Source organism: Apodemus sylvaticus, chromosome 1 (assembly GCF_947179515.1).
Source record: "Apodemus sylvaticus chromosome 1, mApoSyl1.1, whole genome shotgun sequence".
Lineage (NCBI taxonomy): Eukaryota > Metazoa > Chordata > Mammalia > Rodentia > Muridae > Apodemus > Apodemus sylvaticus.
The window spans coordinates 86,923,342-86,950,867 of NC_067472.1; the positions used below are offsets into that span (position 1 = coordinate 86,923,342).

The following is a 27,526-nucleotide window of genomic DNA, read 5'->3' on the forward strand; positions in this document are numbered from 1 at the left end:
CGCGCGGCCGCAGCTCGGAAGGGCGATGCAGTGAGGCGGGCTCGGCTGGCGGGCGTGCGCGGAGCGGGGGCCGCGGGCGCGCTGCAGAGATGTGACTTGGGCCCAGGGCCAGCAGGAGCGTCGGCGCTGCGGGGACGCGAGGGTCGGTGAGTACCAGCCAGCGCGGGCACGGGGAGGGCGCCGCAGGGACCCCAGAAACTTTTCCCGCCGTGGATTTGGGAAGATCCAGAGAGGATCCCTGCTCGTGGTTTTTCTGTTCTCTCTCCTCGGGGTACATCTGCAAGAGAAGCCGTGGGGTTCGAGTGAGGGGTGCCACAGTGCGGCAGGAGAGGAGCCGCAGAGGACCGACCGAGGGCAGGGGTTCGGGAACCTTTATCTGGATGGGGATCCACGAACCAAGTAGAAGCCAGGGCTCTGAGTATGGTTCGGGGTGAGGACAGACTACAGGCATCTGGGAATAAAGGAGAATCCGGCCCTGTGATAGTGACCCCTGTGAGGGACGTCGCAGGCAGGTTCAGGGGCCTGGCGGTTGGTGGGGTGCGAGGGCAGCGGGGTGCTGGTCCTGAACTACGCAGACTTGGCCTGGGGCAAGGGCCGGCCTTTGGAGACCAGAAACCTCACCTGCCGCAGGGTCTGAGGGATCCAGCCTGCATCCCGCAGTGGCCACGCACTCTTGGAAAAAGGCGGGAGAGGGTGGGCACCACAGGGAGGAAATCTGAAGCTGGGGAACAATTAGTGGACTGGAAATCCAGGGGCGGCTGCTTACAGTGAAGGGGAAAATATTCGCTCCCAGGCGAGGTCACTTGGGCCTCTGAGGGAAGCAGCCAGGCTAGGGGTAAGGACTACCCATCGCCCCTTCTTTCTAGGGGACTGGGGCTTCAAGCCCCAAAGGACCCCACACATTTCGTGGACCCGATAGGAGAGATGAACACAGACAAGGATCCCGCACCCCCACCCCACCCCCCGGCCGGCGGTAGCTGATTAAACAGCTTTGGATCGGCCCACCGACCTTGCCCCAGAGGACGCCCCCAGAACAGAGGGCTCATCCCCCTGTTCTTGCTCGGTCAGAGCCAGACCTAGCTAGTTTCCCCTTCTTCTGTTCGCCAAGGGGCGGCTCTTTGGAAGAGGGACAAAGGCCCCGGAGTGTGGCGGGCACCATCGTCCCCGCCTGGGGCCCCAGCACACGCGCCGCATCGGCCGCCGGACTGCGCCGGGGTGGGGGCACCTAAGCAGCGTCCAGAAAGCTCCGGGGATCCCCACAAAGACAAGAGAATGCAGAAGAGGCCAAGCACACCCCGCAGACGCAGCACTTGAGAACGTTAATTTCCTAAGTTTCTTCGGTGGGCTCTCGGAGCTTTGGGAATAACCACACTTGGAGTTAAACTGCATGCAAATGAAATGTAAATAGAATGCAAATTGGTATCTGTAGGTTGGAAACCCTCCTCGGGGCTAGTTTTCTATCTGGGCTGTGAACATTGTTTCCCTGATCCCTAGGCTTCTAAGTCTAAAAAGGGTCAGCTAGGTCGGAAGAAGGGAAGATGGGATGAGAAGGAGTTAAAGTTTGGAGCCCAGGCAGCCAAGAAGAGGGCTTTCTTTATAAAGATAGACTCTACTCTTTACTGGGTTGTTGATTTCTTAGTTTGTTCGTTTCCAGCACATGTGGTGGACACATAACCAAGTGCTAAGGAAATACCTTGTATAAAATGAAAACGTCCAGATTGGGGGTGGGGGGAGGGAACACGGAAGTGTGCAGAGAAGTAGATGAAGAAACTAATGGAACAAATAAATACCACCTCATACTACACCTGCTGGGACAGGGCTGCCTGGAAAATAAAGTGACCAGGACTTTTGGGTAATGGCATTTTTGAGTGGCCCAACAAGAAAAGGACCTCCTCGGAGCAGGCGATTTGAGACGGGGGGGGGGGGGGGGGGGGTGTTCCAGGCTGGAGAAGGTTGGAGACGGGACTCAAAGGTCACTGTAGCCAGAGTCCGTGGGTGGATTGGGGATAGGAGAGGGGATAGGAGGCACTGGACGGATTCTAGTCTTTGGAGCTGTGGAAAGATATTTAGAATTTATTCCATTAGGGGCACTGAATCCTTGAAGGGTTCTAGAGGCCACCAGGGTGTGATTGTAAAAGCTGTGTTGACCTCCTCAAGGAGACAGACAGACAGTAGCTCCTTCTGTCTGCTCGCAGGGATGCTGTGGCGCAGGGATGCTGTGGTACAGGGAATCTGGGCTATGGATCCAGTCTTGAGCACTGCTTTACGCCCCAGAGAGCCACGTGAGGTAATTGAAGGAGTGGCTTGGATTTTTTAAGATCCACCTTCTGCTTCTCGACTGTTCGTATCTACCCTGGGGAGCACCCACCCGGGGTCCTAGACGTCTGTTTTAGCTTTGAGCTTGCTGGGGATTCCCAGTTAGTCACGCTCTGGCCTCAGAACTGCGCGGAGAGAAGGATCCTAGACTCCTAGCCGGGGTTCAGGCAGCCTTGGCTGCAATTTGCATTTAAATGATTGCTTTTATTTACAGGCCCCACGGCTACTTTGCATATTCATGCCTTCGCAGCTGATGCTCTTGCTGTACTAAGTTACTAACTAAAAAGGGTCTGTAAAGTTGAGACCCCCCCCCCAAGAGGCCAGTGTCTAGTCAGCACGCTGTACAAGATGATGACACTTTGTAACTTGGAAAAGATATCAGATGGAGGCGGAGACATTTTGAGTCTGGGAAAGAATTTAATGTCAGGAAACCTTGTAACGGTTTAAACTACCCAAGCAGGAAACACACCCCGGTTCCAGGGGAGTGAGACTGGACAGGGTGTAATGCTGGGGGGTTCAAGAGAGACTGGCTTTCAGCCTCAACTTGGACTTATGCCAGACCTGGGGCCAGGACTGGGGTGCAGTGGAAAGGCCCTGGGGTCGGAAGCCGGGGGAAATGTATTCCTCATCTGGTCTGTAGATTGCATGAAGCCTCTGGCCAGGCGACTTGCCCTCACTGCCTTCATGGTCCCAACAGGACAATGGGACTCGTGTCTTCTTAGCCAGCTAGCACCCCTGTTTCCTACGTGCAAAGGGCTTTCCACATGGACTGCAGGCTAGTAGCACAGCCTTACAGACGTTCACAAAGCTTAAGGAACACCAGTGCCACACAATTCTATTGGCCTGCCCTCCTGTTGAGATCCTGGAGTCTGAGGAGAGTGTAAACTGGGGCAGGTATTCAGATGGGTCCTGAACCATGAAGTACACTGAGGCTGAGAAAACTTGCCCCCCCCCCACCTGCTCATTTTATCTCCCCCGCCCCCCTGCGCACACCCCCTCCCACCTCCACCCACCTATACTCTGGTTCAGATTTTGCCTGCCTGGTGGAGCAGGAAGAATGGTCTCTTAGGAGCCCTGCTGGTAGCCAAGGGTTGAGCCTGGTCAGAAGGGTTTCAGGGCAATTTGGGACATTTTGTTTTTCCATCCCTATGGTAGGACTAGAGGGAGGAGATCCTACCTCCCAGGAGAAGCCCGGTGTGTGGTCTCCAGCAGCTTTGGCTCGGACTATCTACTAGCCATGGCTGGTTTCAGAGTCACTGGCCTGGGTTCAACCTTAACAGTGAGGCTCACACGCAGGGCTCCTGTTCCCATTGGAAAGCTTGTCTCCTTCCCAATGCTTCAAGGACCTGTTGTCTGATGGAAGAGGCTGGAAACTAGTGACAGATAAACAGATGGGAGAGGCCCTCACCATTCCATCCCCATGGCAACAGCCCCTCCTAGGAAATCCATGGCAGGAGAACTTACCCCTGCAGACAGTAGAACATTTACCAATCTTTTATATTTCTTTACATTAACTAGTGTCCTGCACCGTGTGTGTGTGTGTGTGTGTGTGTGTGTGTGTGTGTATTCTCATGTTTGCTTGTGGCTGTGAGGACAAATGGGATGCATGCACATGTGGAGGGCCAGAAGTTGACACTGGTTGTTGTAGATTTTTTTGTTACTTTATTTATTGAGGCAGAATAACTTACTAAACCCTGAACATGCCAATTCAGCTAGTCTAGCTAGGCAGCTTGCCCCGGGTAACCCATCTCCACCTCCTGGTCCTGGGATGACAGGCTGGCCGATACTGAAGCCCGACCTCTAGGTGAGCGCCGGGAATCTGAACTCTGCTCATCACACTCGCCTTTCTCCACTCGACCACTCCACAGCCTGGGCTCAAACATGAGATCCTCCCATCTTAGCTTCTCAAACACTAGGATTACAGGTGAACGCCACCGGCTCACTTCTGATAGTTTACCTCCATCCTCACCACAGTCCCGTGACGTGGGTGCTGTTCTTACCCTCACTTTGCCACTGAAGAAACTGAAGCTAGAAAGCTTTGGACGGCAGCTCAGAGTTGGAGTGTGCTAGCAAGTGCTCTGGGCTGGGATTAGGACCCAGCACCTGCTGGACAGTGTACATGCCAGACCACTCCCCAGCCCCAGGGGTGTGTGTGTGTGTGTGTGTGTGTGTGTGTGTGTGTGTGTGTGTGTATGGTATGGTGCATGGAGGGTGGGTGTATGTGTTTCGAAGTGTATTTAAGAACATCCGAGTGAGTCACACGTTTCTGAGCGCCTGGCTGGCAGCAGAGGTAATTAGTATGTGAGCCTTCGCTTGTGCATTCATTCCCATTTATTCTTCACTCTGTTTGAGGAGCCGCTGCCCTCAGCCCAGGGTTTGTTGCCATGTAGTCTTCCCTCCCAGGCAGCCCCGCCTCCAGACTGCCTTGGAGCCTCTAATCTGGTATTGTTCCATGTAGAGCTCTGGGAGGTGGGAGGCAGCAGGTGGCTGACTGAAAGGAGGGGTTTACCTGAAGAGGGGCATTTTGGGTGGAAGGGGTAGGGCCTGCTTCAGACTCCTGCTCTTCCTGTCCTCATTCAGACTGACAGAAGGACAGAAGGACAAATGTCTGCGCCTGAGTGTGGCCTGCAGGCCTGGGGCAGTAGAACCCTGAGTTAAGCCACCCCGAGTCTCCTTCCCTCTTTTACAGAAGGAAATGACACCCCTTTAATGGCCACTGAGAGTCAGAGCCTGTGAGATAAGTTTCATTCTTTCAGCAGCTGAAGGCCAGAAGAAAATGAACGAGGACCCGGGCTGCTGGTGGGTGGAGAGGAACACGCCAAAAGGTCCCGTGAACTCAGTTTCATGGGAAACTGAGCTGGAGGTAACATGCAAGCAGGGCCTGAGTTCGAGATCCCTGTGGCCATCCACACCTCTAACCACAGTGCTGGGGGGTCCGAGACACACAGAGGCTTACTGGGCAGTCTAGTAGAATGGACTCTGAGATCCAGGGTCAGTGTGAGGCCTCCATCTCAAGAAATCTGGCCAGTGATAAAAGATGTCATCCAAAGTCAACCTCTGGCCAGAGGTGTCTGCTTGGGTGAAGACAACAGTGTATACACACACACACACACACACACACACTCATGAGCCATATGATAGTCAGGGATCAAAAGTACTGGCATATGTAGTGGGGGCAGGGGTGCCTCTTACAGATCAATCCTCCAGCAAAAGTCACCAGTGACTCTCCTACGAGTCCTGGTCTAGAGAAAGCCCAGCAACAATGAGACACTTGTTTGCCCCGGCTCCGCTCTTCTGGCAGCACGTGACCTTGATCGAGCAGTTCCTCTCCGAGGCCTGCACCGCGTTATCTCTGAAATGAGTCTGCCTTAGCCCTTGCCTCTAGGTTGTTCTGTAGATTCTGTTTATTTGGTTTTTTGAGTTAAGGTTTCTCAATGCTGGTAGCTCTGGCTGAACTAGAATTTACCATGTAGCCCACTGCCTACATGGTAGCCTCTCTCTCTAGCCTCCTAAATACCAGGATTATGGGCCTGTACCAGCATGTCTTGCTCCCTGAGGCAGATTCTTAGATGTTACTATATGTGTCCAGGAGCCTAGGAAGCAGTTACTGTAGTTGTCAATATGTGTCAGAAATAGGACCCCCTAGAAACCCAGGTGAGCAAGTGGCTTTGGCTTCCATGTAACCCTCCCCACCCCATACACAGTTCTGTGGAATTGGGTGGTCACACCCCACAATCATCCTTAGAGACAAATAGTGACCACCTTGAGACAACTGAGCTCTCTCCTGTGGCGTCTGACCATGCCTGGTTTCATCTATATGCCTGGATATGAGGCAAAAGGAGGCCATTACTCTAGGTTTTCAAGAACTTGTTGGCAAGTGACAGAAACCCAGATCAAACTGGTTTCATTCAAACAATGTAGTTCATTGTATGCTGGTGAATCCAGCTGCCTTTCAATGGATTAGAACTCAGATCCATCCCCTAGCTGTTGCCTCCCAGTCAACCTCACTCTCAACAGGTCAAATCCTCCTGCTAATTCACTGGTCTATTTCAGGTCATGTGCCTATTTGTGAACCAGTCACTTCAGCCAAAGAGTAGGACAATGTCCAGATTGGCCAAGCTTGACCCGGATGCTGCATTAGCTACAATTCTTCTTACTTTTCTTGTTGCTGTAAGAATAGGCTCTGACAAAAGAGTCCTTAAGTAGAGAAAGGGTTTATCTCAGGTCACAGTTGGAGGGTATAACTGACCAGCACAGAGGAGTCAAGGCTGTAGGATCTTAAGGCAGCTGGTCACACTGAATCCACAATCAGGAGGCAGAGAGAGGTGAACAGCAGTACTCAGCTCTCTGTCTCATGCAGTCTAGGACCCCAGCCCAGTGAACAGTGTGGCCTGCTTTTAGTATGTGTATACCCAGCCCTGTTAACCTAATCCAGATAATCAATTCCTCATCGTCATGTCCAGGGCTTGTCTCCTAGGTGAGTCTACAGCTTATCAAGTTGGTATTACCCATCACAGCTACATTTCTTGACACACAAAAAATAACTGATGAACAAAACAAGATGAAAGGGACATGGTTTTTTGAGACTTTATCGTGGCAGGATGTCATGGAAGTGGCAGTGTATGGGGCCAGTTCCTCACATGGCCACAGACCAGGACTCTGCTGCTGGCCATTAACTTTCAAAGGTGACCTACTTCTGGCCACCAAGCCCACCTTCTACAGGCCCCTTGGTCTTTACAACAGCTCACCAGCTAAGGACTTTCCCACTTAATTCACACCAGACACACACACACACACACACATATGCTGGGAGTTAGGGCTTAAGATAATAACGCTCCAAAGGGAAACTGGCAGCTAGTTCCAGAAATCAGAGAATCACATGCTGCCTCAAAACGCATAGCTGCCCTGGAAGGAGAAAAGGACTTTACCTGTAGCCATGGAAACAGAGCACCGGAGGGTCCATTTCCTGTGTCAGAAAGGAAATGAAAACTCTGCCTGCGAGGACACTGCACAGTCTTGGAAGTGTGGGTGTCATCTGGGTGCCGCTCATTTCAGGTTGGGGTGGACAGGGGAAGCAGGAAGCGAGTGCGAGGAGCTGAGGAAACCAGCTGTGGCCAAAACATTGGAGGAGGAGCTTCACCGAGAGTGTCTGGACTCAGCTAAAAGGAAGCCAAGTTCTTGCAAGGAAGGACAGCAAGGCCGGGCCTAACCAAGACCTGCTGGGTTTCCTAGTGTCTCTCACCAGTTCTGACTTGGATGTCTAAACCCAGCCTTCCTCAGCCTCAGTCCATTGACCTACCGGGCTGTGTCACTCCATTGCGTGGTGACTGCTATTCTCATTGTAGGCCTAGACTTTATTCAACAGATGCTCATTGTCCCCTCTGCAGTTGTGACATCCAGAATCGCCTCTGGCTGAGATCCACCAGTCAAAGGGTGCACAGGCGAGAGATCCAGATTCTGGAAGCATCCTCCCAAACATCATTTCCTCCCCACCCCCGCTCCCGGGAAGATGGAATTGGGTATAAACTAGACTAGGGTCCATGGCGGAGAACTCTCTGTGGAGTTTACCACTGATGGCTCTTCAAAGGAGACTCACCAGGAGCCCTCCGCCGTGCTGAGGACAAGCGGCAGCTAGTTCTTCAATGCTGTTTCCCAGCATGCTTTCCAGTCCTGACAAGGGGTTCTGTTCAGAATGACGGCTCTCCAAAGGACACCATTGCAGCCATGTTCCTCGGGTGTGCACATGTGTAACATACACAGAACTTACAAATGTTGGTTCTTTCTTTTTTTGTTGTTATTTTATTAATTTTATTTGTTTGTTTGTTTGGAGACAGGGTTTCTCTGTGTAGCCCTGGCTGTCCTGGAACTCAACTCTGTAGACCAGGCTAGCCTTGAACTCAGAAATCCGCCTGCCTCTGCCTCTGCCTCCCAAGTGCTGGGATTACAGGCGTGCGCCATCACAGCCAGGCTCGGATGTTGGTTCTTTTCTTTGTCCTGTGTGAGTCCCAGGGAACTAACTTAGGTTGTCAGGCGTGGCAGCAAGTACCTTTACCCCAGTAGCCAGCCTCCGGCACACATCGAGAAAAGTATTTTACTGTGCCGGGGTTCAAGTGATCAATGCACAGGACACAGTTAGTTAGTTAAATAAATGGCTGCTCAGGGTGTCCCTGATGGAGACTCCATGGCACTATTATGACTAGACTTTGAGCCAACGGTCAATATCTAGGGTGCATCTCCACCCGAGTGGGGTTCTTGTTTAAGGCGTTCCTCTTCCCAAGTACCTTTGTTTGTAGCCCGCTGTTTCTCTGTGAGCACAGCAGATCACCCCACAAAACCAGCCATCTTCTACGCATCAATAATTTATGCAGTCGATGGCCTGGAGGTCGAGGCAGGATCTGAGATGCACAAGGGATCTTTGTAAAGGAGAGGAGAGGGGAGAGGTGGTCGATCCTGAATTTATTTAACGGAAGCCCCAGGGATGCCTAGTGCTGTGCTGAGGGGAGGGTGACTGGTTACTGACCTCACATAGGTGGAGTTAAGACCCCAAACTAGCTTAATATGACTAATGATGAGCATAGGGCTCAGCTGTGCAGGCTGTGGCTTCTTGAAGATCCCAGGCCTTTCAAAAGCAAGGAACTGGAGTCAGTGGGATAAAGGGCTGTCTGGATGCAAGAGTCTCTTGTTTGGTGGGGATTTCCTAAGTGCCTCGGGCCAGGTGCTGTGTATTAATACTGGTCTTTATCAGTAATCCTTAGTGGGGGGATTTTGTGCTCCTCACCCAGGGAATATTTGGCAGTGTACAGAAGCAGGATTGTGGAGATGCATCCCACTATGCATAGGACACCTCAACCCCTCAAAAAAAAAAAAAAAAAGACAGTTTCAGCTGCCAGATGTGACAAGGTTGGGAAAGCTGGGTGGGCTGATGAATAAAAGATACTGTCTCTGCCTGGGGTAGCAGGCAATGACAAGAAGGGAGGAGAGGAGAAAGGGAAGGAGAAAAGAAACAAAGTAGACAGAAAATGCAGACTTGATTAGAGCTCAGCTTATGTGGCCCTGCCCATCAGGCCTGTGGGAGCTGCGCTGACCTTGGCAGAGGCTGAGCTGAAGGCTCTGGTGTGGGGCGGAGGGGTAGGCATCTTTGCTGGGCTAGCTAGGCCTAGTGATACTAGTCCTGCTGCTCAAGAGGCTGAGGCGGGAAGGTCACCAGTGCAAGGCCTGCCTGGGCTAAGGTGAGTGCAAGGCCAGCTAGAGTAAAGTAGTATAACTCTATCTCAAAATTAAAATTAAAAAAATAATTTAAAGGGGTCAGGGATGTAGCATGCATGAAATACGGATCAACTATAAAAGTAGAGAAAAATGATAAGAATAGGGGTGTGTCCTAGCAGGGGAGGAGGAGACCGGGTCGGGGCTGTCACAGCCTCTTGATCACAGGAGAATGTGTAGCAACCGAAACTCTCAGACCTCCCAGGGAAAGCACAACAGGTGGGTTGGAGAGAATGGAGCCTTGAGATCTTTGGAAGAGGAAGATGGGGTGTCTGTGGGAGACAGAGGTGAAAATTCTTTTTGGATGTACAAGAAGTGCTCCAGGATTCCCTTGGATACCTGTAACAGCCTTGGTGCCAGGATCCAGCTGATGCCCCAGGCCCTTCTGTGAAAGGCAGTATATATTCACACATAACCCATACCCGTGCCCCATGGACTTCGGTTCACTTACAACACCCAATATAAGGTCAATCCTCATTATGCAATGTCTAGATAATGAATGACCTGTGTATGTTCAGATGGGCAGAATCTTTTCTTCCAATAGTCTTCATCCAAGCTTGGCTGAATCCTTGGGTATAGCAGACTTAATTTGGGACCACCGAGTGTACCACGTGTTAAAGCTGGGAGATTTCTCTCTCTGCTGAGAGGGGTGGCTCCTGAGTGTGGTTGTATGACCTGGGGCCAGTGTCACACCCTGAAGACCCTGTTTTGCCACCTGAAAATGAAGGTCACAATAGGACCTGCTGCCTCATAGAGCATTATGAGGACTGACTGGCTGAGCCCAGTTTTTTGCCTAGAGAGGGTAGTCAGTAAATATTTCCCATTAGCCTTTGAAGATTAAAGGGAGAGAGAGAGAGAGCTAGAGAGAGAGAGCTGGCTCCAGCTGAGCACCTGTCTGGTGGTTGTCTCTTTAAAAATTTCCTTCACTCCTTTACTTTGGAAGATGCCAGATTTACAGACTACAAAGCGGTAGAGAGAGAGGGTGAGTCTCCCTCCCATAGGTCCCCCAGCCACTGCTGATGACAGTCCATGGCTTCTAATCTGGGCCAGGGTTCGAGTGGGTGGTCGAGTGCCTGGGTGAGGGTCCACAGGGCCTGGAGAAAGTCGATCCTGTTATCTCGAGTGCTGGAAGGAGTCATGAGGACCGGCAAGTCCCCAGGGAGAGTGGGGCCTTACAATGGATTGAGCTTTCTCCCTGATTGTCCCCATTTTCTAGAAAGTTCCTGGTGTCCGAGAGAAAGATGAGAACCCATCAAGTGTTTCCCTTGCCCCTGCTTCTGGTGATTGCCTCCGTGGCTTCAGAGAACGCCAGCACATCCCGGGGCTGTGGGCTGGACCTTCTTCCTCAGTACGTGTCCCTGTGCGACCTGGACGCCATCTGGGGCATTGTGGTGGAGGCAGTGGCCGGGGCGGGGGCCCTGATCACACTGCTTCTGATGCTCATTCTCCTGGTGAGACTGCCCTTCATAAAGGACAAGGAAAGGAAGCGGCCTGTGGGCCTCCATTTCCTCTTCCTGCTGGGGACCCTGGGCCTCTTTGGCCTGACATTTGCCTTCATCATCCGGATGGACGAGACAATCTGCTCCATCCGACGCTTCCTCTGGGGCGTCCTCTTCGCACTCTGCTTTTCCTGCCTGCTGAGCCAGGCGTGGCGGGTACGGAGGCTGGTGCGCCAGGGCACAAGCCCGGCCAGCTGGCAGCTGGTGAGCCTGGCACTGTGCCTGATGCTGGTGCAGGTCATCATTGCCACTGAGTGGCTGGTGCTGACTGTGCTGCGTGACACGAAGCCAGCCTGCGCCTACGAGCCCATGGATTTTGTGATGGCGCTCATCTACGACATGGTGCTGCTGGTCATCACCCTGGCCCAGTCCCTCTTCACGCTGTGTGGCAAGTTCAAACGGTGGAAGGTGAACGGGGCCTTCATTCTCATCACTACCTTCCTCTCTGTGCTCATCTGGGTGGTCTGGATGACCATGTACCTCTTCGGCAACTCGTTAATTAAGCGGGGAGAAGCCTGGAGCGACCCCACCTTGGCCATTACTCTGGCAGCCAGCGGATGGGTCTTTGTCATCTTCCATGCCATTCCGGAGATCCACTACACCCTTCTCCCACCCCTGCAGGAGAACCCACCCAACTACTTTGACACTTCACAGCCCAGGATGCGGGAGACGGCCTTTGAGGAGGAAATGCACCTGCCTCGGGCCTACATGGAGAACAAAGCCTTCTCAATGGACGAACATAACGCAGGTAAAGCCACCACTGTATGCCCTGGGGCAGATACTCCCCCATAATCATGAATGCCCCCCCTCCCTGCTAACACTGGCTCAGAGATAATTTTACATATCCTTTTCCTCATGCTAATTGCCAACTGATTTGTTATAAAAATCCAAAGGGTGGGGATGGGAAGATGGTTCAGTTAGCAAAATGCAAGCAAGAGGATTGAGTTCACTCTCTAAGACCCAGAGAAAAGCCAGGTGTGGTGGCGCATGCTTATAACCGCAGTGTTGAGGTGGACGCAGACCTCTGGCTTGCTGGCCAGCCAGTGTGAGCACCAGACCCAAGGATCTCAAAAAACAAGGGGGTGGTTTCTAAGAAACAATATCTAAAGTAAACCTCTTGCCTACACACACACACACACACACACACACACGTGCACACACACACACACGTGCACACACACACACACACACACACACACACGTGCACGCACACACACGCACAATTGACCACAATGGCAATCATTCAGTTTGGTGGACTTTTAAAAGTTGTGGGAAGCTCCATGGTAAGAGTATTTACCCAGCACACACACTCACACACATGCACATGCATGTACACACACACACACACACAGTATCCATTGGGTCTAACAATGCTGAGCCAGCCTGCCTATATGGCTGCAGTTATCTGGATCTCACTTGAAGGCCAGGCCTCTTGCCTCCCTCAGGCTGTGGCTGGGAATACACCTTCTGTTTGCCACTCTATACCACTCCCTGCTGAGCCCCCAACATTAGGTCCCTAGCTCCCAGTAGGCCTTGAGTTTGCAGCCTGCCCTGTGTGTAGATGTATGCAGGCCACCATGACAAACGATGCTCCTGCCCTCCTCCACCTCAGTCATCAGCATTGTTCAAATTGGGTCCCAAGGTCCAGGTTTAAACCCCGCCTCTCCCACTTCCTGCTGCGTGGCTTTGGAGTAGATCACACTGGCTCTCTAAGCCTCATTTTTTCTCATTTGTAAACTAAAAATAATAGAGTGCATACTATGTAAAGACGTGTTACAGAAAGTGACACAATGGGGACCAGGCCCTGGTGGCACTGAGCATGGCGCTTGTGGGTCTTGGCTGGGGGCTCTTATAAGTGGGATGTGAGGCACCTAGGGATAGGGGTTTTCTTGAGTGGTGGTCCCTGCAAGGAGAGCACAGAGGCAGGTCATCAAAAACAGTTGCATTTATAAGCTGGTCTCTGCTCCAGCCAGGCCCAGGCCTGTGGAGACCCTCTGCAGATGTATGTAGAACAGACTACCAAATGGCTCCCTACGACTGAGGGCTGTGCTCCCATCCACTCACATCCCTCTTCCATCAATAACTTCTCTAGAACTTGGTTAAATGTTTACAAATTCCTCTGGGATCAGAATTTGGTAGCAGTTGGGGTAACATCTGGGTGGCCAAGACTACCTGTTTCTGCTCAGGGGTGAGGTCACAGTAGGTGGAGGGGATGTGGTCACCAGCACCTCTAAGACCCTACTGTTGATGCTGGACAGGTGCCCTTAGGACATTGCTTAACAGAAGCTGGCTGGGTCCCACACCTGAGCTTAAATAAATGACCTTTCTCAATTTCCCAAAGACGCCCCAGGAGCCCGTCAGGAATACTGAACCCCAGTGCCGAATGAGGACTGACCACATGGCATGGGCACATGTTGAACACTAACTGTGCGACAGCACTAACCTGCCTTCAGCCTGTGCTAGTTTATCAGTCCCAGCGTTACCCTGTGAAGCTGGCCCACTATACCCCCTTCATGACAGATTGGTGGCTCTTTTGAGGACATACAGCTAGAACGTGGCCCGTGGCAGACAGAAAGTTAGCGTCATTTCTCTTTAGCAGCATCCATCCATCCAGCTGCCAGGCACAGGCGTGAGCTGTGTGCAGGAGCTGGTCCCTTTACAGTTTTGCAGGGTTGAGAGTGAAAGTCCAGGTTAGAGCCTGCTCCACCCCCCACCCCCCCACCCCACCCCCACTCCCGGAGACAGGGAAGCATGCTGAGCCCTCACTTTCTATATTGAGGGTTTTCTCACCCATATCCCTGTCATACCTAGATGTAGTCAGCTTCCTCAGCACCCTGAGCCCTAGCCAGGAGGGGTGCCAGGAGCCCGCCTCTGGACAGAGGGGAAAGTCCCAGTGTGGCTGCGATCCAAGTTGCTCTCCTCTTACATAAAGGCCCAGGCCAGATGCCTGTGTCTGTGGAGATGTTGGTAAGGACTCAGTGCCAGCCCAGCTGGGGGCAGGAGAAGGCACAGTCAAGTTAGAGGTCACCATTGGGAGCTTAGAGGCCTCCTCGGGAGCAGTGATGACAGAGGAGGGACCTGGCTGGTCCTGGTGTCCTGGTAGAACTACCTCTCCTTGCCAGCTTCTCCTGGAGGGGCCTCTCTGAGGCCCTGGACTCCCTGTGAACCTTGGCAGTGGAGGAAACAAAAGTGGTTGTGTACTAGTGTGCATGTGTGTCTCCTGGGAGATTGGTCCATCACTCCATCTGATTCTAACAGTACCTGTGAGACACACACACACACACACACACACACACTAAGAGGGTTAAGAATCAGTGGTTAAATAAAGTGATCTGATGTCCTTGCAGTAAAACTGGAAGGTCAGAAACACCCAAGCAGTGGTGTTTTAAAAGTAATGATAGCGGGGGTATGAGAGCACATGCCTGTAGTCCCAGGACTCACTGAGAGAGTACAGGCAGGAGGAATGTGGGTTCAAAGCTAGCCTAGGACACACAACTCCCAATAGCAACTACAAATAACAACAGCAATAGCAACAAAGTACGCCTAGGGGCACAGAGCGTTTATTGGCTACTCTCTCTAAGTCCTATAATAGCCCTTGAGATCTGTTTGGAAACAGATGTGAAGAGGCCAAGTGCTACCCTGTCTCCAAACCAAAAAACAAAACAGAGCCAAGGCAGAGTGGTCCTTCTTCACCTGTCTCTCCATTGGAGTCACCTGGGCTCCACTTAAGTAAACCACCAGTATCTTCCCTGCCCCTGCCCAGGGCCCCCAATTAAGTCTGAGTCTGGGGTCTGTATAATTTATAAGCTCTCCAAGCGATCCTAAGGTATCCCTGGGTGGAGACCTTGGGTCCAGGCTCTGACCCACCATGTGCTTAAATCAGTGCTGGAGGCCTCTCCTGGGTCAGGGGCTGAAGAGCTGTTGGACCCTGGGGATGCTGTGGAATTTTCCATCAGGCACCAGCATCTATTTTTCTGGTCCTCCTCTGCCTGCTCAGCTTGCCTCAGGCTTCCCATGATAAACTGTGCCGCAGTGAGCGCTCTTATCCATTCATCTTTCTGCTTTGTGGTCCACTAGCTCCTTGCAAAAGATGTCCTAGATACGAGTTAATCTGCATTTTAAATCTTGACGTGTCATGCTAGGTAGCACCCCAGAAAGATAGGCTGAGTGCCCACTGTGTGGTAGCATTGCAAGTCCCTACCTAAATCTTCAGCAACCTTGGGTATTGTCAAACTTTTTTTTTTTAAAGACAAGATGGTTGCTTGTAGTGCCAGGGATGGAACCCGGAGCCTAGTGCATGCTGGGTCACTGAACTACATCCCTACCAACCCTTACCATCAACACTTTTTTTTAAAGCATCTTTTAGTCTATCGAAAATATATATCTGCCAAAATCACTTGAGACCAGGCAGGGCAGCAGTCCTCAGACAAAGCTCACACAGAGAACATTCTGGTTGTGCTGGCCTTTATTCTAGAAACCCTTGCTTCACTGGCCAAGGACCATCTGGACATGCTCATTTGCCACAGTAGGAGCAGCTGTTGGCACCTTTCATGCTCCTTTAGCCAGTTTGTATTTTAGGAAACCGGCCCCGTGAGGGACCTTATCCTTAGAGTGGCTAGTGCCTACAAGCCACCGTGATCATGGCCTTCCTGCACTGGGGACTTCCGGCCAGCTTCTGGAGTTCTCTTCCCAGGCCAAAGGTCCCCTAAGGTATCATGAGAGGGAGGGTGTGTTCTCCAGGCTGTACTGTGGCTCTATGAAGCTGCAGTGACCCCTAATGTTTCTTGCAATCACTGAGACCCCCACATACATATGCTTAGCCAGACTGCTCCTTGGGATCATGAGATAAGTGCTAAGAGATTCAAGTGTACCCAGAGCTGTCACACCTCAGGTCACATCTTACAGAGTGCTAACAAGGCATATGGAAGGACGTGCACCTTTCGAAGGAGCATGTGTTTGTTCCCTTTTGTGTTATGGGTCCTGGGCTCTAAGATCTCATTAAGGCCAAAGGCTTCTTAGGCATGTTTGTTTCCTGCTGGACACCCTGAGCGAAGCCGGAGGGACGAAGGCATGGCTAACCTGGCCACACTTGCAGGGTTTCTATGCCAGAGAAAATTGGCATTTGACCGATGAGTGGATGCCTCCAGGTATGCCTCCTCTTAGGAATGACGCTCCTTGCCCTTCACCTCTGCTGGGGTTGGATAGAGTCAGCGCTGAGATTAGGCAAAGGCCTCTGAAATTGCTTACTGGCAATTTAAAAAAAAAAATAGAATGTGAATGCTGAATTACTCAAACAAATAAATGAAAACTCCAAATGCCCTAGGCTTCAGAAGGGCTAGATTCAAGAGACTGAAGGGACAAGTAGACTTGACTTCTCATCTCTTGGTGGAGGCGTTATGGTCCCCACTTACACAGAATACCAGAAAAAAATTCTTTCCAGAAGACTGGAGAAAATCCCATTCTGATTGTCTCTGAATGTCACCCCCTAACCAGTGTGTTCTCAAAGATGGAATGCTCTGATTGGTCAGCCTGTCACAAGCTGACCCCCTGGGCCCATGCTGAGAGTCTACAATGCCAAAACTCTGCTCAGAGAACTACAAATACCCTGCAACAGAGAGGACCGTGGGTAGGAAGAGAGCTTCTGTTTCTGGGAAGGGGTGTGGTGTGTGGAAGCAGAGTCCTAGACCTGGGCTGGGCTCTGCATCCCCAGAGGAGAGGATGACCCTAGCAAAAGTCCATTTACCTGTCCCTGCTTCCTGTGCTGCTTCCCAGGCAGGGACATGAACTAACTCAGCATTCGAACTATTCAAGCCTGGAGATACCAAAGCACAAAAGAGGGAGTCTGTCTTGTGGATTCTTTGGTCCAGTCTATGATGAGCCTGTCCCTAGTGTCATTTAACACAACTTGCTTTGACATCCCCAACTGTGATAGTTAACAGCAGAGTGTCTGGAACTAGTGTTTATTTTGGTGGGTTTTGACAAAAGCAGTGTGACCTGTATCCACCTTGAAGTATCACACAGAATGGTTTCATCATCCTGAAATGCCCCTCCTGCCCCATGCAGCACCCAACCACCACTAACAGCCTTCACTCTTCAGAGTCTAGTTTGGCATGATGTGAGAAGCCCTCACAGGCTGGCTCCTGTCACTTGGAAACACATACTTGAATTTTCCATGTCTTTTCAAGTTGGTTTTGTTTTACTTAAAAAGAAACTTAATTTCTTAAAAGTACAGAAACCAGGGGCTGGGGAGATGGCTCAGTTAGTAAAGTGCTTGCTGTACAGGCAAGAGGATCGAGTTTCATCCCCAGAACCAGTGTGTGATGCTCACCTGTGACTGTGGAGCTGGGGAGGTGGAGACCAGTGGATCCCTGAGACTCCCATCAAACCAGCCTCGTCAGTGAGACACTGGCTGAACGCAAGGTAGAGGCTGCAGAGTTAAGAGGGGCTTGATGGTCTTCTGAGGATCTGAGTTCAGTTCCCAGGATCCACATCAGGCAGCTTGGCAGCTCCAGCACCCTTTGGCTTCTGCATCTACGCGCGCACGCAAACACACACACACACACACACACACACACACGCGACAGAGTAAATAGCTCTATGTGGACCCCAACATTTGGCATGTGGCAGCAGGAGGACCAGGAGTCTAATGAAGGCCAGTCTGGCCTGCCTTAGATCCTGTCTTTAAAAAGGCCAGTATCAGGAACACCTGTGCCTACCTTCAGAGGTAGAGTGTTCACCCATTTTGCCATCATTGCTTTGGTTCTTTTGTTACTATTTGGGAATAACCCAAACAAGAAAGTAATTTTCCAGTGTTGACAGTCACTGTATTTAGCAGTCTCCAGCTCTGCAGCATCCAGAAATAGGGACAGCTATCGACTGATATGGTGGTACAGACCTGTACATATGTGCTGTTCTACGGTGAGGTAGAGAACTCTTATCAAAAGAGACCTGACAGCCCAGAGGGGACTGTCACCCAGCCTGGCTGGAGCTGTTTGGGAAGAGCAGGACTTCAGAAAGTTCCCAACCCTTCTGAAGCTGGATCAGTCTCCCAGAGGACTGTGAACAAAGCCCCTTTGTGACTTTTGTTTTGAATCAGGCTTGTGACAAAGGGGAGGAGCCGCTGTGGTGGGTGGATAGAGGTACCCGGAGGGGAGGAGCTGGTTGCTTCAGAAAAACAAAATTCTCTCCCTCCCCACTTTCTCCCTCTCTCTTCCTCCCTCCCTCTCCATTATCCCTCTGTTCCCTTCCCCCCAACTCCTTCTCTCCCCCACACTCTCTCTGGTGTTGTCATCCTGGGAACTCCTTCCTCAGCTCTTCGATCAGCAGTGGGCTTTTCCAATGGAAGCTTGGAGCAGCGATCCAGCAGCCTGGGAAAGAAGCCCGGCAGCTTGGGAAGCCGGCCCAGTGCACCGTTCAGAAGCAATGTGTATCAGCCGACCGAGATGGCCGTTGTGCTCAATGGAGGCACTGTAAGTATCAAAATCTGACGTCCGAGTGCGTCCAGCGTGGGGCAGCTTCAGCTGGGTACACCTGGAGGCTGCTTCTCTGGGCTGCTCACTGCAGCTCCATGCATGCACGCCTTCCATTTTTGTCTGTCCCCCTCATCATAAGGAAAACCCACCCATACTCAGAAAGCCATCTATAGATGCCTACCTACTGCTTAGGGCTCTTCATCTGACCAATTTCCTTCCTTGAGCGCAGCTCCCCAACCCTCTCCCAGGGAAGTGACTAAGGAAAAGCTTTCTGTGAGGATGCTCTCAGCCTTGCTGACACCCACCCTAGCTCAAGTCGCCTGGTCCCTACTCCATCCAGTACACACCCCGCCCCCACTGGGTACCAGGTCCCCCGACTCCACTGCCCTAAGAGACATCCTAAGAAATTCAAGTTGAATCCCTCAAAACACCAAAGCAGCTGTACTTATCTGTCGCCAAACAGGCCTGCAGCAGAAAGTGTCACCTTTTGCTTTTTGCCTCTGTTGGAATGACTTTGTTTCATTCTGGCAAAATACAAAGAGGCTCTCATTCCTACATCTACCCTCCAGACATAGCTCTGTGCTTCTCCCAAACAATGCATGAGCCAGTTCACATGTACACATTTGATTGCCATTCCTTATTTTGTGCCAATTCCATAACTCAACCTGAGCTTTTTGTTTGTTTGTTTGTTTGTTTTAAATAGACCATCAGGAGGGATGGTCTTTGATCCCCTGGAGGAAAGGAAGGGAATTCTGGTTTTTCTGCCCTATGAAGGCTCTGCTAGGCTCTGATTCACATTGCTTTGAATAAGCTATAAGGCAAATAGAAACACAGATTTGTGTTCTTAAACCTTCCTACCACCTCCTGGGCTGTTTCTTTGTCCTGGGGCCAAGAGAAGCCTGGCTTTACTTGTGACCTCTGGTCCCCAGAGGGGTCAGCCCATGTGCTGTAATAAACACAGCCTGTCCATCATTCCTAAGTCCTCCTGGTTCCTTCAAGGCCAGTGCAGGGAAGAAAACAGAGGACTGAAGAGGCGATGCTCTAGGGGCTCCGAGGGGGCTCAGTGTTAGGACATGTGCCTAGCTTGCCCAAGGAGTCCCATCCTCATCTCTTCCAAGTAATGAGTTTCTGAGCAAGGTGGATGTCCCTTCAGGTGGGTGACATGAACCTCCAGGACCTTTCTGGGAGGACACAGCCCCTACCCCCCACAAGCAGTACTAGGGAGGTTGATGCATCAGTTCCTAACATTGACTTTGCAGAGTTCTCAGTCCTGTCCTTATGTTATTCCAGATCCCAACTGCTCCGCCATCTCACACGGGAAGACACCATTGGTGAAAGACCTTAAGTTCCAGAGAATAAGAATATTTCTTACCGATTTTATTCCCTGGCTGTGTCTTTCTTGAGGGCGAAATCAATAACCATGGCAGAGACAGGCCACCTGGAAGCCAGGAAATCTGAGGATTCCCACCAGGGGTGTTGGTGTAAATGTGACATGGATGAACTGGAAAGCTAGCAGTGACTGCCCTCCCCTCCCCTGCCACACACGCAAACACGGAATCGTCCAGCAAACTAAATCAGAGCTAACTGCCAATAGTCGTAGACTCACTCAGAAGCGTGGCTGGGAAACTGAGTCATCCTGAGGTGCGGCAGGACAGGAAAGAAGTCACAGCTAGTGTGCCAGACTATGTTGGCTTATTATATGAGGGGTTGGAGTCAGCCTGTCAGTCACCCCCACCCTCCTCGCCAAATGCTGGTCCCCAGGGAGATCTTTTGGAGATAACTGTGCCCTTGAGGTTAACTCATGGATCATTCTCCCTGGCTTTTGCTTACCTGGTGGCCCATGCAGTTCAGGAGACTTTAAGAGATTGTGGCCCAACCGGATGGTCAGGGAGCTGTGTAGCCAGTAGGAGTGGAGGAACCATAGAACGTGCCAAAGAAGAGAAGGTACTCTGGACCTTGAAGTGACCATCACATGTAGACAGAGGTGACCAACCATTGTTCCATCTATGGGCCTCTTGCTCTACCAAGCACCCCACCTACCCCAACCTCCCCTACAGAGTGATAGAAGTATCCCTCCTCCCTCCTCTTGCAGGTGCTCCTCCATGCCTTCCCCCCAACCCTAGCCACCTCCGCGCCCCCCCCCCCCCCGAGTTCATTCCCATCTTCATTTCAGAAGCTCAAATAGGGCTGCCAGCTTGAAGCTTCAGGGGAGGCAGGCTGAAAGGCAGGCACCATAGCAGCCTTTTTCTAATGATGTCCTATGGCTGGGCTCCCCAGGGGTGACCTCTAGGATGGAAAGGTGACATCCTGTTTCCCAGCTGCCAGTGACTTCTGGGGTATTTTCCCTTCGTGTGGGTAGAAGTCCTGGATACAGTGAGCTCCATGGAGGTCTCTGGCTGCTTTTGGAGGGTATGGAGAACGTTTTGCTTCTGGTTTTCCCATGGCTCTATGGGGGTGGCCCCCTTCACAGCTGTCATTTGTCATGGCTTCCATCTGTCCTGAGCAAGTCATTCCTTTGTCATTAGGCATCTCCAGCATCCCTGCCATTAAAAGACCTGTGTTCTCTGCACTGTTTGGCCAGCATAATCTCTAGCAACCTTTCCATGCTGAGTTTGAACCTGCCGACATGGACTGTATAAACAAGGGTTGTGGCCTCTGCATACACTCTAATCGCTACATTGCTTTTTCTATAAAAACTACCCATAAGCCTTTAACCTTTAATGAAAGCAAATTTTTAAAAGGTTAGTGTTTGGGGGTGGGGGTGGGGACTGACCTCTTCTTAAGCCAGTACATCTGAGCTGAGTGTTTTAATAAATCTGATTTTTCACAAGGCCCCAGTCTCTGCTGTGTCCCCCTCCCTGCCCTAGCCCATCCTTGTAGAGTCTTAGGGAGGTGTGGCCAATCTGGCCAGCGCTTGACTCTCCTGCAAGTTTTCCTTACAGCTAGTGCATCACCATGCATGGGAACCAGAAAGCATGGCACCTAAAGGCCACCCCTACCCAACCTCCTGAGATGCCTCACCCTTAACCAGAGCAAGTACTTGCTTCCAGAGAATTTGAATCAGTCCTTTGTGCTTAAGGACCATCAAGTGGTAGGCTAAGAGCTTAGAGGCCTGAGGAGGTGTGGGAAGGAAAGAAAGCTAGGGCTCTGTGGGGCTAGGGCTGGGGCTAGGGCTGGGGCTGGGGCTGGGGCTGTTGCATGCATTACCCTGCCTTCTGCAAAGAAATCTCCGAGCACCTCGGGCCAGTCCGGTGACAAACATCAGCGCTCCGCATTCTTGTGCCAGGAAGTGGCTGTCCACCCCCGCTCTCTGGAGTCCTTTGGAGCTTTCTGATGTCACCAGTAACTCGGTCTGCAAAATGCCCCCTTGCAGAAGGGAGAAGCTGACATGAATGATGGTTTTCTCTCTAAGTTCTTTGTTGTCCACGTATAAGGTGAGCACCGCACCGTGCAAACGCCTGTGCAGAAAGCAGCATTTCTGCACCGTAAAAACAGAACCACGCCAAGCCACAGGAAACCTCCTCGCTTACTGAGGCCTTTCAGTTTTGCTTTTTTTTCTTTCCAATCCTGATAGGTTATTATGCTTCTGGGCTTTGTTTTATTTGGCTTTAAGATTTCAGGGTGGGCTAAATGTTTTGATATGGAGAGCAGAAGTGGGAGCAAAAGAAGTAGGGCCATATCTACTACTCTTCTGAGTTCGAGTTCACCTGAAGAGGACCACGAGGCAACTTCACCCAGAGATACTGGCAGCCAGCTTCTGACAGAGCAAGGCTGAAATACAGAACCCCACGGCACCTGTTTAAGAGTTGATAGACCCAAGACTTGGTTGGGGAAAATGGTCTAGAAAGTCATCTGTGAATAACCCCAAGCTGCAAGCACAACTTGGCATGCCCGGGTAGTAATACCATACTGGGACTATAGCAGCTACTCTGTTCCCTCCTAAGTTAAGACTCCACAGAGGTCTGGAGTCAGTTGCCAAGGTGGCAGGCCAATGACAGAGGGGAGGGGCTCCAATGTGTCAGCTGTTTCCAAGTTAAGATCTGGTTGTTGTCTGCCCCACCCTGCACAGATGAGGTCAAGGCCAGCGAACAAGTGTAGACGGGTGGAAGAGGGGTTGTCTTTCGAGTTTGCCAAATGGCAAAGAATAAGGGGACACTGGCATTTACACATCCAAGGATGGATGCAGTGACAGTGTGAGCTGATGAAAGCCCTTGGTAGGTGCTTCATTCATAAAGAGCTATGGCTCGTTTTTGATAGATAATATATATTTATTAAGTGTATTAATGTGTATTTTATAATGTACCCTCACTCTTCCCCTTATCCTGGCTGACTTGCATACTTATAAACAAAAATTGTTTGAGAAATGTCAAGACAATCAGCGTGCACAGGGCTGTATATAAAATATCACAGACTTTAAAGGTTGTTAAGCATGGGCAGATAGGTTTTATTTTCAAAATGCTGTTCTTAACAAGAAAATAAAGGCTTTACTATTTACCTAAGATGTGTGGTAGCTTGTCAGTCAGACACTACTGAGGCGGCTTTCAGCCATGTCTGGGGCCTTTCCAATGGGAGAATGGTGGTGAGCAGCAGCCACAGAACCGACCGATGGGGACCGTTAAGTTAATAGGACGCTGCTGTTATCCTTTGGGGCTTTAACAGTGGAAATCCTTTCTGAAAACTGTCTCTTATCAGGCTGAAACAGCTCAGTGCTAGAGCCTTGCCCCATTTGTTATCCCAATACCCCAAAACTAAGGCAAAACTAGCACAGAGATCTGAGGTAAGTTAAAATATGGATCTTGGCAAGAGTGGGGAAACTGGTGTCAGAGGACACTGTCAAGAGGCATATCAACAGTGACAGCTCAGAGGGCGCTCCTGACACAGTGGAAAAGATTTGGGGTAAGGCAGGAAGCTAAACTGCTTCAGCTAATCTTCAATGAATCCTACCACAGGATTTTGTGCAAAGGGTTCTGTATCCACCACACTAAGGCTTGTTAGAGACAAGTAACAAGTAAAGTTCAGATTGGCTACATCATCCTTCCACACGGAGTGATGACGTCGGCTAAGGATATGGTACCGAGGAGGTGGGCACTTCTTCATCCTCCATCTTACATCTCACTGCAGAGAGATGAGAGAGAGGGTGTCACTTCATACATGGAGACACATCTGCCATTTGGGAACTGGTGTCTGGACAGGGTCATTTACAACAAATCCCATGGAGCTCCTGACCCCCTCAGACACTGGGAGGAATGCAGGATTGCACCCAAAGACCAGGAGATACACACACACACACACACACACACACACATACACACACAAACCAGTCCATGCAGTTTGGAATTAAGTTCAGAAAACAAAGTTCATGGCGTTCATTGTAAGTCACAGTGCTGAAGGAAGTTTTTCTAAAAATGATGGCAGATTCACTCTGACCACCAGATTCTCCTGGCACCATTTCACTGAAGGGGAGTTAGCTGGACCCTGAGCATAGCACTCTGTATAGGACAGAGTAATCTCAAGAAGTCAGATGCTGTCCTCAAATAAATAAGGAAAGCCAGCCTCTGGATGGGGAAATTCTTTTAGAAAGAACTCTTCTTTAAAATGTATTATTATTTATTACTAATATTGTTTTGTGGTGCTGGAAATGTGTCCAGGGCTTGCTTCATGAATGCCTGTCTAAACTCTGTTACTGAACCACACCCTTTCTGTAAAGATCTGTTTGTGTATGCCTTAAATGCATGAGTGCACATGCCTTGGAGGTCAGAGGACAACCTCAGGTGTCCTTAGATGCCACCACCTTGCATTTTGAGACAGGCTGTCTGGAAAGCCCCATGAATCCTCAGGGACTACAAGAACAATCCCACTGTGACCTTCAGTATTACATGAAACTAAACCTGGTCCCCGTACCAGCACTATATGCAGTTTACAACTGAACCGTCCCCACACCCCAACCTTCAGTTGTTAACTTTGCTGCTAGTAACTTCCCTCCTGTATAAATGCCTGAAAGGTTATTTTCGAGGGTTCAGTGTCCTGGTTTAGGAAATGCATTGTGTTTCTATCAGGCTCTGGGTTTTGGACTGTCACTGTGTAGCACAGAGGTTTCAGCCATGACCCCCAGTCTACTTAGGGGTTACACCCACCAGGCATGAGCATAAGGCAAGGGAGGGCTGCCATCGTCACCGCAATGGGTTATTTCTTGATGGCAGTGGCCTGAATGCTTTCCTAGAGCTCAGTCCTGAGATCAGCACAGCTCCTTAGCTCCTACACAGGGACTTGCTGAGACAGGTACCAGGGTAGGTTCCCTTGAATCCTCTTCTCCTTATAGTCTTGGCCACATGGAACTCTCCCCAGATGCCAGGGTTCCCAGAATCCTTTCCTTCTCTATCCAGTCCCTGTACTGATCTCATTTTCTGAATTATTAATAATAATTACACAGGTGGGAATCCCTAAATCTCAAAAATGAGAAATGCAGAACAAGCCCAAATCCAACACTTTCTGAGCACTGAGCTAATTCTACATGTTTTAACTCTGGAGTGCACAGAATTATTTTTTAAAATTCCATAAAATTATGTTTATACTATATGTATGAGTAAATATGAAACCTAAATGAATCTAGTCTTTATACTTGAGACCTAACCCAAGATTTCAAATGCAAACATTTTAAAATTTGAATCTGGTATCTCTGTTTCTCCCCTGATCTTTCTCTTTGAGACACGTCTCTCTACGGAGCCCTGGCTTGTCAGAATCATCCATGTAGTCCCAAGTTGGCTTTCAATTCAGAGACCTGCCTGCCTCTGTTGCTCAAGTTCTGGATTCAAGATGTCAGCTACCACAAGGGAGTCTTAAACCGTATTAACATTAACAAGAATGATTTTCATACTGGGAGCCTTTAAACCAAAAATGGTTTTAAAAACGTACAGATGGAGCCAGTGAGATGGCTTGGTGGGTAAAGGCATTCGCCTCAAAGCCTGGTGACCTGAGTTCTGCCCCCAGGACCCACAGGGTGGAAGGAGGGAACCAGCTCCTCCAAGTTCTCCAAACTTCATACATTCCTGTGCATGCACATATGTGCACACACATAACACACACAGTTAAACAACTGAAAATGTTATTACATGTAGAGATGTACTTCTTTTTTTGGCTATATAGAAATCATATGATGATGCTATACATTTTGGATTCTAGAGCCTATTTAAAAAAAAAAGGGTGGAAATACTCTGCATTTTTCTCAGTGACCCCCTCCACTTATACCTCCTCCAGCCCATGAAGGCCTGGGCTGTACAGATTATGACTGAAGGGTAAGGGTAACCTTGTTTAGGGCCCATTTCAAGCCATCAGCTTGATGCCTGCACAGGCAGGAAGACAAACAATAATTACACAGCAGGACTGCACTGGATCCCCTGGGACACACAAGGTGAGCTTTCCCAGCGTCAAGTAGAACTATAGACCTGTGAGATGGTTCTCAAGTGTGGTCAAGGGGATGTCCAGTGCAGAAAGCTGTTAGTTACAAACTCAAGGCGAAGATGGTTGATTTTAATTGCCAACAACATAATCTACGTACTGGAAAAGGAATTTCAATGAGGGATTGTCTAGGTTAGGCTGGATTTCGGGCACGCCTTTGAGGGTTAATTGGGTTAAAGTGCTAAGAAACACCCTGAAGACAGACAATGCTATTTTCTGCCTGGGCCTGAGCTGGACAAAGCGAGTGAGCTGGCTGTGGCATGAAGGCATGCTCTGCTTCTGTGACTAGCTCTCAGGCTGTGGCCACTGTGACTTCTCTGCAGCTGAAACCTGCAACTACGAACTAAATCAATATTGCTTTTGTCTGGGTACTTTGTCATAGTAACAGTAAACAAAACTAAGACGAGGTCCAATCCAGTTATACAGAGGAGCCCAGGGTCGGCATTTTAACAAGCCCCCAAGTGACTCTGATGGATGCCAGTTATAGGTTTTGGCCTGCAGACAACAGGCTCTACACCCAGAGTCCATATAAGAACCACATGGTCATTTTCCAATTGTCTGGGCCTCTCCCCAAAAATTGTGATGTCAATGACCTGGGACCCAGGTATTCATAAGAGTTCCTGTATGCCACTAATGTTCAGTTAGAGTTGAAAATGGGCTATGGTTAGAATCACTGTAAAGAAACTTGACTACAAGACCCTCCGAGCCTAGAATTTCTCTCAGCCTGATGCATCATGGTGGCTCCTGCGAGCCTCCAATTAAACTGATCTACAACTGTCAGGTAAGCACAGGGTGCTGTTAGTGGATGAAGCAAGCCTTGGTTTCTAGAAAGGATTCTCAGCCCTTGGCTTTCCTTAAATTTCCCTCTGTTCTACCTGAAGAATTCACCTGTGTGTCTGTCCCTGGTTCTAACAAGCCCTGCCTATCCCTCTCTGCCTCTTTACTGATAGCTACACTCTGCCCTCACTCTGGAAAAGGCCAGCACTTCTTTTGGGGCATCACAGGGACACCCTGAGGCCTGAGGGGACAGGACTGAACTAAAAACTAGTTTCCTCAAAACAGACAGTCAAGCTGTCTAGAGTTGAGGGGGCTAAAAGTAAACACAGAGGTGTGGCCTCATGGTGAAATCACCTAGGGAGCTTGGACCATCCCCATTCCTGGCCCCGCCTACAGAGTTGTCAATCTCTTCTAGGTGAGCAAGCATCTCAGAAAAATGTGTTAGCAAAGGAAATTGAGGCTGATGTCAAATACAGGTGACACCATATTTGTTACTTTGTATGAGCGTGTGCGCACACACACACACATACTTACACATATACAAATACAAAATCATTTATATACATACACACGGATACAAAGGCAAAAATAACTAAGTAAATACTATCTCACAGCAGTAGAAGACAGGAAATTACGATCAGCCCACAGGAGAACAGACTATATTCTTTAGAGCAGTGAGTGAGTCTACAGAGCAGAGAGCATGAATGAACCACAGCACTATACTCCAGCTTGTATTAGCCTAAT

The 27,526-nt window shown here is 50.2% G+C and overlaps 2 protein-coding genes across 3 annotated transcripts in view; one reads left to right on the top strand and one right to left on the bottom strand.

The window, feature by feature from the left end:
- The first annotated feature begins 4 nt into the window (after window positions 1-4).
- Gprc5b (G protein-coupled receptor class C group 5 member B) lies at window positions 5-23,049 on the top strand. The gene is made up of 4 exons (XM_052200480.1): window positions 5-146; window positions 10,796-11,826; window positions 18,390-18,547; window positions 19,841-23,049. Exons 2-4 carry the CDS (start codon window positions 10,821-10,823, stop codon window positions 19,883-19,885), a joined length of 1,209 nt encoding a protein of 402 aa, XP_052056440.1. The 5' UTR covers window positions 5-146; window positions 10,796-10,820; the 3' UTR covers window positions 19,886-23,049.
- Iqck (IQ motif containing K) overlaps window positions 22,931-27,526 on the bottom strand; it is a 129,671-nt gene continuing 125,075 nt past the window's right edge. Inside the window, exon 8 of one of the 2 annotated variants that reach the window (XM_052200467.1) lies at window positions 22,931-23,665. Coding sequence is in view for 1 of the 2 variants with exons in the window: in XM_052200458.1 (XP_052056418.1) it covers window positions 23,610-23,665 (56 nt within the window). In the remaining variant the exon portion in view is untranslated. The remainder of the gene's footprint in view (window positions 23,666-27,526) is intronic. The other variant, XM_052200458.1, reaches the window with a different exon arrangement.

What these genes read in the sequence shown, in the direction of transcription:
- Gprc5b (XM_052200480.1), top strand. Translation starts at nt 10,821, where the DNA reads ATGAGAACCCATCAAGTGTTTCCCTTGCCCCTGCTTCTGGTGATTGCC. An exon ending in AATGGACGAACATAACGCAG is followed by an intron (nt 11,827 to 18,389) that starts GTAAAGCCACCA and finishes CTCCTTCCTCAG; the next exon opens with CTCTTCGATCAGCAGTGGGC. An exon ending in TTGTGCTCAATGGAGGCACT is followed by an intron (nt 18,548 to 19,840) that starts GTAAGTATCAAA and finishes ATGTTATTCCAG; the next exon opens with ATCCCAACTGCTCCGCCATC.